General features: G+C 40.4%; 1 protein-coding gene across 3 annotated transcripts; it reads left to right on the forward strand.

The window, feature by feature from the left end:
* The first annotated feature begins 1109 nt into the window (after positions 1-1109).
* Positions 1110-13312, forward strand: NUDT12 (nudix hydrolase 12). 3 transcript variants are annotated; one of them, XM_040579841.1, is made up of 7 exons: positions 1110-1496; positions 2211-2424; positions 5612-6207; positions 7064-7231; positions 9555-9668; positions 11150-11349; positions 12649-13312. In XM_040579841.1, the coding sequence occupies exons 1-7, from the start codon at positions 1193-1195 to the stop codon at positions 12757-12759; spliced, it is 1707 nt and encodes a 568-aa protein (XP_040435775.1). In that variant the 5' UTR covers positions 1110-1192; the 3' UTR covers positions 12760-13312. The 3 variants fall into 3 exon arrangements, with proteins under 3 accessions (XP_040435775.1, XP_040435776.1, XP_040435777.1); XM_040579842.1 differs by having other exon boundaries at positions 12924-13312; XM_040579843.1 differs by lacking the exon at positions 1110-1496 and adding an exon at positions 1784-1883.
* Positions 13313-13893: the final 581 nt, after the last annotated feature.

Consider the following 13893-nt stretch of genomic DNA (forward strand, 5'->3'; position numbering starts at 1 on the left):
ATATATTACGTTTCCTTAAAGCAGCAGGAACAAAAGCTGTCCAGTTCTTCTGGCTTTGAAGATGAGTGAAGAAATTTGAAAATGTGAATCCTCCTAGATCAAAAATTACAAAAAATACAAAAAAGAAACCAAATAATTTTACATTTTCAAGCAACAGGTTTTTAAAAGAATAGTGTTCTTGTTCTCTGGAAGGTCAAGGATGACACCAGGACTTCAGACTAACTGGTGCTGGACTCGGGTTTGCCACGACAGTGTTGAAGGATAACAGAAAATTTAGAATGGTCTGATTGTTTGTGCAACAGGTACTTTGTATACACTGAGAAGTTTTAGGCTGTAAGCAGAAAAGTACACAGGCATTCTTTCAACAAGGACACTCTGGAACAACAAGACCTCAAAAGGACAGTTAGTAAGAGTACTTTGAGGATGTTCTGTGCATATTGCCAGCTTGGCAAAGATGACTTAAGGTTGATGCATCCTTAACTGTACTACCATCATTACAATACCAAAAATCACACCCCTAGGTCAGAAACACCCTCACTCAGGTGAGAACCCCTCCTCTAAGCATGCATGATAGCAGATACAGTTGTGTAACCATATTGTAATTGTATGCAAATTACTAACCAAGCAGTGTAAAGGGGATGGGTTTGGAAACTTAAGGACCCTGCAGTTTTTCTGTATAAATGTATCATCGAATGTCCTTTACAGGGCAGCGGAGGTGGGGGTGGGGGCAGTGCTTGCATTGTGGACTAGCACCTAGCCCCCAGCTTTGTGGAAACCTGAAATGAGTAAGAAATGTCTCCCCAAGCGTGTGAAAACTGACTTACTGCATACTGAGCCACGGGCAACATCTTTTAGTGTTTGTTAAAAATCTCGTTAGGTACTCGCCAGAGGCAAGTGCACCGAACAACAGTCCCGCGTTAACTTGCAGGTGTGGCCTGGACTTCCCCAGGCATTTCTTAGCCCAACGCGCTTTTATTGGAACTACCTTCTGGCACGTACAATCGTCCCAGCTCTCGCGCTAACTCTTCTCCCCTGCCACGACACCTCTTCTGTTCCACTTTTCCCACCAGTACCTGCATCTGCTACCGCTACCCGGCTCCGCCTCCCACCCGTGCAGCGAAGCCAGGCTACCACTCCGTCTGACCCGGTTTTAGAACCGCACCGTTTCCTGCCTCAAAAACAAAATGGCCGCATGCCCCGAACCTGTCCAGCAAGGCGGCCGCGCCGGCAGCAGCGCCCAGCTGATGGCTGCCGGTTCGCACCGGCGGTAGCTCGCCACTGCCCGCTCGGGGGCCGACAGTCACCGCAAGGGCCGGGCGCTACGCAGGCGCGCAGCCCAGCCCCGCGGCAGGCCCGGCCCCGCGCCCCCGCCGCGTACCGCTCGCCCCGCGCACGGCTCGCGTCCCGCCCCCCTACGCCGGGCCGCGGGGCGGAGCGGCGCCGGCACGCACCCCGTGACGCGCGCGCGGCTCCGCGCGTCGGCCGCGGCCGCTCAGGTAACGGGGCGCCCCGGGGGAGCCGGCACAGCGCCGCCGGCCAGGCGCACGGCCCCGCCCGTGCCCGCCGCTGCCCGCACAGACGCGGCGCGCCGCGGACGGGTGGCTGCGGGCCTGCCGCCCCGGCTGGGCGGTGTGCGCACGCGAGGCAGCGGCTTGGTGCGGGCCCGGCTCTGAGGGGCGCTCGCAGCCCTCGCGCTGCGCCGGGTGCCAGCGGCGGTGCCGGCGGCCCTGGCCCGGGGCGGAGGGTAGGCGGCCGCCGGCGACGAGACAGTGGTGGCTGAAGTAGCTTGTCGCCGCCGCCGGGGACTCGCCCTCCTGCGGTTACTTGTTGCCGAAGCGCCCGGGAGCCCGTTCGGGGAGCGGGGCTTCGCGCTGACCTGCCCTGTGTGTGTCGCCGTCGAAAGCCTGGAGCGTGGTTTTCCCGTTCAGAGTAGCATCTGTGCCTAGCACAACCTTTTCACTGCATAAGCCTCTTTAAAATTAGTCTTGGGTGTTCGGATAAAATTCAGCTGCGTTGGAGACTGCGTGTGGGGCTAAGGTTCAGTTGGGAGTAACAATGTTCTGCTAATTGGCAGTATTTTGCTGTTGTGGCCGTACTTTCCTTGATAGTGTTGGTTGTCTGCACACCATTAAACTTAATTCTCTTACTTAATGCCTTTTGCAAATGGTGGATATGTTTTCAGGCATTTTTGTTTTCTCTTTTCCGCTTAGCTGACACAATGACAGACTTTGTCAAGGACCTCCGCCAGAGCATGGTTTCCCAGCTGCATGACTTCGCTGCTGTTGGCGATGTGGTCAAGCTGAAAGCATTGCTCAGTCGTTCCCCAACACTTATCAATGCAGCTGCAGATAACGGCTGGACAGCCCTGATGTATGGTGCCAGAAATGGACACCTTGAGGTTGTGCAGATTCTTCTAGAGAAAGGGTAAGCTGTTCCACAGATCGCATGAAAGAGCTCTAACCAGAATAATTTCCTGCCTGTTTCAGCTTGATCTCAGAAAAGTAAATTCACCTGACAGATAGTGTCAATATTTTCAGGGTTAAAACACAGAAAGATATACTCTTGTGTCTGTTTATAACTGGGTTCTGCTGCTGCATCATGCTTTCCATGTTTGCTAAGAAACTCTTCAGAAGTTATGAGCATCTTTGAAATATTCCTTTCATATGACTTTACGGATACATTGTCACTCCTCACAGAGACCAGCAGAATAGAAGAAATTTTGTATCCCATTCCAACCACTGTACTGAGTATAAATACAGTACATCTGATTGTTTCACTTAGCCTTATTCTCTAAACTTTATTTGTAATCCACTTGTATCTACATTACAGTGCAGAATGTTTGCTGATGTGCCGGCTGTTAAGTAGGACATGACAGGCACACCTTTACCAAAGTTACTGATTGATGAGCACTGGTGAGGCTGCACCTCAAATCCTGTGTTCAGTTTTGGGCCTCTCACTTCAGGAGGGCTGTAGAGGTGCTGGAGCATGTTCAGAGATGGGCAAAAAGCTGGTGAAGGGTCTGGAGAAAAAGTTTTATGAGGAGCAGCTGAGGGAACTGGGGTTGTTTAGTCTGGAGAAGAGGAGGCTCAGGGGGGCCCTTACTGCTCTCCACAACTCCCTGACAGGAGGCTGTAGGCAGATGAGGTTGGTCTCTTCTCCCAGGTAACTAGCAACAGGATGAGAGGAAACAGCCTCAGGTTGCACCAGGGGAGGTTTAGATTGGATATTAGGAAAAACTTCTTCACTGAAAGGGTGGTGAAGCACTGGAACAGGCTGCCCAGGGAGATGGTGGAATCACCATCCCTGGAGGCCTTTAAAAAAGGCATAGATGTGGCGCTTAGGGATGTGGTTTAGTGATGGACTTGGCAGTTGGGGGTTAGCAGTTGGATTTGATCTCGGAGGTCTTTTCCGACCTAAATGATTCTATGAATTTCATTTGTCTTATTTTTTGGACAATTCACTTCCCCCTTCCTCCTTGAGCTGTCACATTTTCTTCAGTCAGCATGTCACCAAGCATGTTCATTGCTTGTCAGAAACTTGCTGTCATATTTTTTGTCTGTCTTCAAGTCAACTGTTGTAGTCCTAGTTTTTCAAGGCACTGAGAAAAGCAAAGAATGCTTCAGTGTTCTCCTTGAGACCCCAAAGAAGATTTTTCCAAAGCCTAAATAAAGTCAGGATCCATATTTCAAATGGAAAACATATCAGTATAAAAGATGAGTCAAGTGTTACAGTTCAACTGAGTTCTATATTAATCAAGCCCAGTTTGTTACTTTCTGCATTGCTAATTACAGAACCAGGCAGGCTGAGTGCATTCTGTGGTTATGAGTAACCTCAGGCACAGCATTCCAGAACCTCCAGTGAACATCCCACAAGTGGTTTAGTTTGTTTTTCAGTCCTGCCTATGTGCTCTGCCCTCTCCTGGGACTCAGCATGGAGCATCAGATGAGCCATTGTTTTGCATTGTAGTCAGTCAGTGCGTTCCAGCATGTAGAGTAGGATCTCTGTGTCAGATTTTGTGGGCTGAAATCATATGTGTATTGAGGAATCTTTTGAGATTTTGGGGAATTTACCTGTTCACTAAGTAAGATAACAGGCTTTTTTAAGTTATGTTTGGTGTAAAAAAAGAGTGACTATATGCTTGTAAACGCCCTTTTCAGGGTTGTTCTCTTAGGTAATTAGGTAAATCTCTTCAGGGATTGTATATATTAGGTAATCCTAATATATATAATTATCCTGAGGTGCTACTGTGGCCTTGTTGGTCTCATTTTACTTTGTTTGTCATAGTAATCATTTGGACAAATAAAATTGCTGGATACATAAGCGTCAATATCTATGAAGGTAATATTATGTAACATTCCAAAGACTAGTCCTGGAAAGCTAATCAATTTATATTCATCCATGTTTGAGACAAGCTACACGAAATGTTTGTAGGCTGGAGAAAAATGTCTTAGAGAAGAGTGAAGGCCACTGTTGTGGACACTGAACAGCAGCCTGATCACAGTCTGCATGTACCTGAGCAGGTAGAGCAGGGAAGACAAAATCAGAATAAAATTCATGGCTGAGGTAGGAAATTAAGTAGGAAATTAGGCAAGATTTTGACTGAAGTAGACTTAATCTTTAAAGATAAATGGGCAACAGTATTTTCTTTAGCAACAAAAACTTGTAAGTTAAGTTTTGAATGCTTTTCTGAAATATACTTAAACTCTCTGAAAAACTACTGAGGTTAATATAAAAGCACAAGTCAGAGCAGTCTTGCCTGCAGTACAGTTAGCTACCTGTGTATCAGCAACATGAATATACTGGCATCTTCTGTTTTATAAACTGGTGAGTCTGGCCCCACATCTACTGTACAATTTGTAGTTTACAGTGAAATTTCTGTTTTACTTACCCACTTGAGTTAAAATTGACCCCCAAAAAAGTGCATTTTCACCTCCCAGTCAATCCCAATTTATTTCAGATATTTCTGTTGTTGTTTTATATTTAATTGTTGTTTAATATTTAAATATATGTCATGAGGCAATATTTCCTCATCTGTGTCATCTTGCAACATTGCAGTAACAAAGGGATCCATACAGGGACCAGTGCTGCAGTTGTAAGGGTGCTACTTCTCTCACTAAGCAGAGGCTGCATTCTTGATTCTTACTCAGCGGTAAATATTTTATGTTAAATGTTTTGATGCTGCTTTCACTAGCTTCCAGAAGGTAATGCTAGTTAAATGTGGTGGGGTTTTTTGTTACCGGTTATTCAGAAGTTACCTGTAGCCTGGCTTTCAAAGTTCTATCTGTAAATGAGCTTTTTTTTTTTTTTTTAATGTGGGATTTTAATTATTTCATTGCTGTTGTAGTACTGCATGAACCTTGTTAAGTGATAATCTAGAGTGCATCAACAAAAATATGGAATCTGGCCTTAGCAAAAGAAAATGAAGTATGATTACTTTTCAATATCATAATGCTAAGTATTTAGGCTAAACAGTGTCCCAGTAGAGACAGTGTCTAAAAGTTTTTGCACCTTAACAGTATTATGTGTGTATGCTGTGAGTAAGAATAACAGCATCAGGACTCTTCCTAGATGTATTTACCCTGATAACCACTGTTCCTTTCTGTTTCTGTAGGTGTGACATATCCATTATTAATAAATCAAGGCAGACAGCTCTGGACATTGCTAAATTTTGGGGATACAAGCACATAGCTAATCTGTTGGCTAATGTGAAGGGTGGGCAAAGCTCTGATTTTTTGTCAAATGAAGTGAAAGAATATGAAAATTATTTTGGCTTGACACTTCTGGACAGAAGGAGTGATAAAAGAACAGATTCCAAGTGGCTAAGCAAAAAACAAAGCCATCCAATGACAGTGTACATCCTTTTCTCAAATCTAAGTCCTTTGGTTACTTGGAATGGAGGAGCAGAGAGCTCCCAGCAGCCAGAGATAAAGCTCTGCAGGCTGTACCACAAGGATGTGGAGCAGTGCATAAATCAATCTGAAGAAGGCACCTTGATTTTTCTTGGAGTTGAACTTCAGGTCCACATGAACCTGCTGGCTGCTTACAATGGAAGAGTTGTACAAGAAGGTGAAGAGGATGGCTTAGTTGCTTGGTTTGCTCTTAGCATAGATTCTGTGTCTGCTGAGAAAATTAAACAGAAGCATAAGGACTGTTACTTTCTTGACCCACCAATGCCAGCGCTACTGCAGCTACCTGAAAAAGAAGCTGGTAAGATGCATAAAATGCAGCAGTTATCAAATGTGTAATCAGAAAGATATGCTTTGGGATTCACTGACATGTAATGCAAGGACAAACCACTGCTAAGGAGTCGGGTATTTTCAGTGGATTTACAAGTATTTTTATTTTAAAAGCTTGTCAGTGGTTTTGTGAAGAATTTTGCATGTAAGAACACATGCAGTTGCAAAGGGCAAACATCTGAAATGGTAATTATTAGACTGCAAAATCTATTGATCATCATGGTTTTCTAAATAATACTATTTAAATATTAATTGATATGCATTAATGTTCCAAAATGAACAAAAAAAAATATTACTGAGTTTTCATTACAAGAAATTAAACTAAGTCCTTAATAAGAATGTGTTGGATACTTATCTGAGAAGGAAACAGTGTGAGCAAGCTTTGTAAAGTCAGGATCCCAAAGTGAATGAATGTCTTTATGGTCATGGTGTTAGCAACTGCTGTTGTAACACTTTTGCTTTTACAGAAAGATAAAGAGCAAGCTTAACTTGCGCTTGGAAGTTTAAATGGAGTCATAAAGGTGTGATATATAATCTGGCACTTTGTCCAGACAAAGTAACTTTTGTGAGAAACAGGAGATACTGATCCAGACAAATTTGTTTCTGAACGCATAAATTGGTCTGTAGCTGTACAGTACTGTGTTCTGTTGTACGTGCTGTGCTACGAAGAAGATCTGAACAACTCACATTGCTCAACTTCTCTTGTAGATTACAGTTCAGCCATAGTCTTACTTGTATGTTAAACTTTATTAGTTGCTTTTTCTACTGTTAAAAGCTTACATGTGTTAGTATTTGATTTTGTGTATTTGCAATGTATTCTTTTAAAGGGGTAGTAGCCCAGGCTAGATCTGTTCTAGCATGGCACATCCACTACCGATTCTGCCCAACATGTGGGAGTGCAACCAAGATTGAAGAAGGGGGTTACAAGAAAACTTGCTTAAAAGAAGATTGTCCCAGTCTCCAGGGTGTTCACAACACATCATATCCAAGAGTTGGTGAGAATATTGTAGGGTAAACTTGATAAAAAGTGGCTTGCTTATACTGTTATATACATGTAAATCAGTCTTTTTAGTTATTCCAGCTGCTTAGTTCTGATCCAGCTTTTACATACTTGTCTTTCCCCAGAGTATGTGTGTCTTAGCTCTGGTTAGGACTGAGCATTTGAGGTTTCTCTTTTTTGCAGTAATATGTAACAAAGTCACTGTGACAATACCAATCTTTATTGCAATGGACCAATATCAATTAGAAGTTCCAACAACATAAATGAGATACTAACAATACCACCACACACCTCCTGCATATTGTTCTCTTATCTTCTGCAAGCTGTCAGAGCTTGAAATAGCTTGGCCCTGTATCAAATTTCTGATGCAGTGCTCATTTTCCTGTAGGGCCGCTTTGATTGGCTGTCTTCACTGGCTTTCACTATTTGTTGTCAGACACTAACTGCCAGGCCTATTTCTACTCAGAATACAAGCTTGTACAGACAGGTTTATATAGCTCCTTTTGTTCACGTGTTGTAAAGGAAGTGTATTACGTTATTGATGGGGAAACAAGGAAGGGGGAGAAAAAAACTTACCCTTTTTTCCTGGACCATTTGGTGACTCTTTGATCACCTTTTCTTCCCCTTCCCTGTCCTCTCTTCTGCAGTTGTATTTCTGGAGGTCATATTGTGTTGTGGTTTTGAATTTCCTGTTCTTTTACATGCTGTAGATATATCTTTGTAGTAATCAAAGCAATTCTGCCAAATTCTTCTGTCTTATGGACTATAGTGAAATTTGCTAAACTACTAGTGGCCGTTTCTTTATAGTCTGGAACACAACAAACAGAGAAGGAATGGGATTAGATAGGAAAAATTGATGAATCTGCATTTACTACTGATGCCTTTTTCTGAAGAAAGTTTACAGACGGCAACACTGCATGTTCTACACTGTATGTACAAATGTGGCAGATATCTTTGAGCAGGACAACAATCTTTGAAGTTGTTGTTTATAGCGGTGGCTGAATCAAGTCTTTTCACTTAGAGAAAATGCAGGTGTTTTGGACAAAAAAAACTCATGAAAAACAATAGCAAGAGAAAAAATATGTAAAGGCAGAGGCAGATTTAAAAAATTAATAAAAAAATGTTGAGATACTCAAGAGCTAGGTAATGATAAAAAAGGGGGAAAGATCGTAGATTAACAGTGTGCAGAAAGCCATGACAAAAAGAATTATGTGAGTAGGAGGAAATACTGAGCAAGAAGGAAAAAATTACATAAAATGACCAGAGGTGAGAAGGTAGATAAAAGTGCAACATCATATCAGAGATTGATAGCAAACGGTCATCAAAGTCAGAAGTGGAAAATTCAGTCAATAGTTAGATTGTGACTAGAGTATTTGGCTTTTTGCTACTTCAGTCATAAAATACATTGTTCAGACCTGTGTGTGTAGAGGAAGTGATGGTAAATTGGTTTTGCTGCAGAAATTATTGCTGTCTGCTGGATGCATAGGTAGGTTAGTATTGATACTCTTAACAGCTCTGATGGTCTTAACCAATTGTGTGCTGTGGTTGCAGGTAATTTATGTCCTGGATTTCAAGCCTTGGCTAGTAAACTGCTTCTGTGTTGTGTCCTGGTTTCAGCTGGGATAAAGTTAATTTTCTTCTTAGTAGCTTGTGGTTTGGTTTTAGTATAAGAATAATGATAACACAGAGATACTTTAGTTGTTAAGTAGTGCTTACCCTAAGTCAAGCGCTTTTCAGTTTCCCATGCTGTGCCAGTGGATGGGTGCACAAGACGCTGGGAGGGAGCAGAGCCAGGACAGCTGACCCCACCTGGCCCAGGGGATATCCCATACCACAGAATGTCATACTCTGTGTATGAACTGGGGGTAGTTGGCCAGGAGCTGCTGATCACTGCTCAGGGGTATCAGTCAGTGGGTAGCGAGCAGTTGCACTGTGAATCACTTGGGTTTGTTTTCCTTTAGATTTTATTCCTCTCGCTCTCCTCTTCATTACAATTACTATTATTACTCTGATTCCCCCGTTCCCACCAGAAGGGTGGGAGGGAGGGGAAATCTGTGAGCTAGCTGCCACATGATACTAAGTTGCTGGCTGGAGTTAAACCACCACAGTTGCAAAACAAAATAAACAGATATCCTGCAGGGAAAAAAGCCCAAAGTGAAATAAAATAGCAACTTGCTCTGGGCACTTACACAATGCTGATTTCATCACTTAAAGGTATCTTTCTTGTATTTACATGCATTGGTATCAAATAGGCTGAAATTTATTACTGTTTTTAGTCTTTCGGATGTGGAAATACATTCCATTCATGTCTCTTACAGATCCTGTTGTGATAATGCAAGTCATCCATCCAGATGGAAACCACTGCCTTTTAGGCAGGCAGAAGAGGTTTCCCCCAGGAATGTTTACCTGTCTTGCTGGATTTGTAGAACCGGGTGAGTAATCTAATCTTCCCTTACCAAATGGTCTTTCTCAATTATCAGTATTATACACTGAAAATAATATAGAAATATGTTTAGTGTTATGATAAATAAACGTCTTTGCTTCCTGTTAGGGAAGTTGTTATAATAAATATGCCTGTCCTGTACTTTCCAGCAGCTAATTTATAAAAATGGATAAAAAGCAACTTAAGTAAATATAATTTTAACATAGTTTTGTCATCATGCACTCTTAAATCACCTATTTAAGTGAAAAAATATTTTAAAACACATATAAGGTCCCTTCTGTGATGATGCTTAGCATGGAACTTCAGCCATAGGAAAAATAACAGTTAAAGTATAACTTAGGCTTAACTTTACATTAACTTTATGCTTACGTGTCTAGGGCCTGAATGAGTATGTGGAAGATAAGCAGAAATTAGATCATTTAGAAGGAAAAGATATTTTGCTAGCGGTGTTCAGCAATAATGGTTGGAATTAGTTACAATTGTTAGTAGTTGCAGAACTATTTGTGAAACATTCTTGTATTGGGTATACATCTTAACCACTAGTGAAATTATAGTATATAACTACATTCGGTAACTGTGGTGAAATACCATGACAGCATGAATAAATTTATTCAGGTATCATTTGAAAGACTTCAAGATGTTTATTTCTTCACTCTTTCTTCTGCCATCCTTACTACTTTCTGATACTGAATTCAAGTACATAAACTGAAATTTATGAGTCCTTTATTTTATCATCAGCTGAACGTAGCTGAACTAAAACTTCTGTCTGATGCATGGACTGTCTGCTTTAATGAACCTGTAATCAGTGGTTACAACCCAGTACAAGCATGCATATGGAAGCCTATAACCATCAACAGTCTATGTACACATCTAGCAGTTTTCTATTAATGTGGAAGTAAAGCTTTTCATTGCAGTTTAAGTTTGGAGAATTGTCTGTATGTATTAAGACAATGAAGAATGAGTCAGGCAAAGTGAATAATACAGTGCAGAAATGGGTGCAAGTCTTCCTAAGTGTCCATTTTCTTACTATTGTAATTTTAAATACTGATTTTCAAATTGTGTTACATGCTGTTACAACTATACTGAAAATGACACAATGCTATTTATAAATTAACAGATCAGCACTTCAAAAGTAGTTAAAGGAACAATGAATATTTCCTACCCAATTTTTGACGTTTTAGGTGTGGTAATAATAATCTGCATCTATGATAAATTATCAATTCAGGAAGTATTATGATGGAGAAAAAAATATTATACTTTATTTTCAAAGTTCCATTTTGCTTTGGCTTTTTTTACTTTGTTAGACTTCTGTATTTTGTGCTTAAGATCTGTGCCCTGATCTGTGAACTAGATCTCTATAGGTAATTGTCTTGGGCAGTTTCACATCTTTTGAGTCATTTCAAAGCACAGGATGTCATCATTGCTTGGAGTATTTTCATCAGCTGCTTGTTCTTTGCCCTTTTTGATTAGGTGAAACAATAGAAGATGCTGTTCGAAGAGAAGTAGAAGAGGAGGCTGGAGTCAAAGTTGGCCATGTTCGGTATGTCTCTTGTCAGCCTTGGCCAATGCCCTCCTCCCTGATGATTGGCTGCTTAGCTGTTGCAGTGTCTACAGAAATTAAAGTTGACAAGAATGAAATAGAGGATGCCCGCTGGTTCACTAAAGAACAGGTAAAGTTCAATTTAATTTCCTTCTTGTATTGATTATTCTGTGACTGTATTGGTTCTGGCATACAATAGATACTTGCTTTTTTCAGCAAATTGACCATGTATACTCTCCATTTTATCATACTAAAATTCTGTTATATTTTAATTGTAGATTACTCACAACCAGAGAAAGGCAGATACTCATGGTAATTTCTGAGTCACTTTCAAGCCCATTTTTTGACATTTTTGCAAGTTAGCCCTTCACCTTTTCCTTTTGACAAATATCCTTGTTACTGTTATTTTAACCCATTTCCTTAGCAAGTCTGTGCTTTTCATTTTGGCAGAAGTAGTATTTGGTAGAACTCATAGTCTGAGTTTCTCCAGACAACCATGCTAACAAATTTCCTGGGAGAAGGGAGGTTTAGTTAAAAACTCTGGGAATTCAGTGATTTCAACATTTTTGTTTCCATGCAGTACAGTATTAATACTGTGGCACTGAATGCAGTTCACTATGCATTTATAGGAAATTCTACACTTGCCTTTCCTCACTATTTAAAAAAAGTGAAATAAAAGAGGAAAAAAACACTTTAACAGAGAGATTGAAGTTCACGACTGAAAAAAGGAAAGATTGCTTACACAACATAGTCTTCCCAGGTTTTTCCACAGGCTACTTAGAGCTACACTTCTAGTAACACTGTACTGCTGCCTAGCAATTGTGAGTGTTTTGACTCTGTAAGTCAACCTGAAGGCAAGGTTAGTCACCTACAATCTCAGTGTAATCCCGGCAACACTGAGAGCATTATTTTAAATGAATCTCAGTTCTGAATACAGCTAGTCGCATACAGGTTGGTCTAGAGTTGGAAATAAATATACTTCAGAAATGGACTAAACTAAAAGTGTACTCCCACGTTGCTTGCAGCTGCTTCAGAAAACCAGTAAAACACATGCAACACAGAAGGAAATGTGTTAAATGCGGGGAATTGGGGGGGAAGCAGTTTATGGAACAGTGTAGGGCACCATCTGGTGGTCATTGCCTTAAAGAGGCCACACAAAACCCTTGAATACATTAACAGGTGGTCTCCACAGTTTTATTAAAAGGGAAAGTAGTCCTTGGGGCACATTGGAGCTCAAAAATGTCAGAATTCACACAGAATCTTGTGTGTTTTTTTCTCTGCATCTGTCTTGCAAAATCTGATAGTGGCTTTTTAGTAGCTACGGTAATTTTAGGATTATCATAGTAAGATAATTTCTGCATCAATGCAATGTTAGATTCCATATAGTTTACAATATTAAGGTCTAAAGAAAAAAATCTGTTTATTGCAGGTCGTGGAAAGTCTCATTAAAGGAAACAAGCGTGTGTTCTTTGTACCACCGCGTCAAGCTATTGCACACCAGTTGATAAAACATTGGATTGGAATGAATGCTAATCTTTAGTTCAAATAATAGATTTCTTTAAATTAAGTTACTTCTTCTTGAGAATGCTAAATTAGGAATAAATTATAAAGAATTGTTTATCTAGTAAATGTGGAGTCACATGAATTTTTGAGCTTTTGGTTTGAATCTTTGGTGCCTGAGCTAAACTACACAAACGTTTGTAGATTTGTTTCAGATCTGAGTTAGAGCTGGACAACAACCCAGTGATTATCCCAAACAAGAAAGAATCAAATTGGTAAAATTGGTACCTTGTTGTGCACAAACTTCTTTTTTGTTTTAGAATCAATTTATTATCCTTTTGCTGTTATGCTCTTAATGTTTGATTTGGTATTTCCTGTCCCCCACTGGAAGGAATTGCAGCATTACTAAGAGGCCTAACCTTGACTGCTGTTTGAACTCTGTATCTACATCCTCTGATTTTGTCTTAATTGTTTCTTTCTCATTTTTTTTCCTGTCTCCATTTTTTAAATTCTGCCTAGTATAAAAATACTCAGTGCTGAAAGTCTTATCAACAACAGTTATTTTTACGCTAATAGCATACTTAAGTGGTGACTATGTAGTATTTCTATCTTTTACATGAATAGCCCTCTAAGCAGAGTATTTATTTCTCCAGTCTGATTTGGCCTGCGCTTACACAATTGTACATCAGCCTTAATTTAAAGGTGTAACATAATACTCTGTCTGTGAAAAAGGTATTGGAGAACCATCCCCGAATGCCTAAATAGTAGATATTTTTATAAGATAATAAATGACTCTAGGCAGTGAGTTATTTCATTCTCTGATAATTAGAAATGGAACTGTAAAGTAATGAAGGAGAAAAGTAGATCAATTAAACATGACATAATATCTCAAAACATGTACAGAGTTCTTTTATGAAAATGGACACACTAAGATTGTTACTTTATTGCTATTAATTATATAAGATAAAAACAAAATTATTATTATGATTATTGCTATTAATAGTTTTACAGTTGAAAGAGATGTCTTAACCCCAGTTGTAAGGCTGGGAAAGCCATATATGAATTAAAGTACTTACTTATATATGTTTAATGATGCAGTTCAGATTTGTGCCTTAATTTACTGTGTTATTGAAATAAACGTTAACTTAGTTTTTTTTCAAAATGGAAGGTTATA

Source organism: Falco naumanni, chromosome Z (genome assembly GCF_017639655.2).
Source record: "Falco naumanni isolate bFalNau1 chromosome Z, bFalNau1.pat, whole genome shotgun sequence".
In the NCBI taxonomy this organism is placed as follows: domain Eukaryota; kingdom Metazoa; phylum Chordata; class Aves; order Falconiformes; family Falconidae; genus Falco; species Falco naumanni.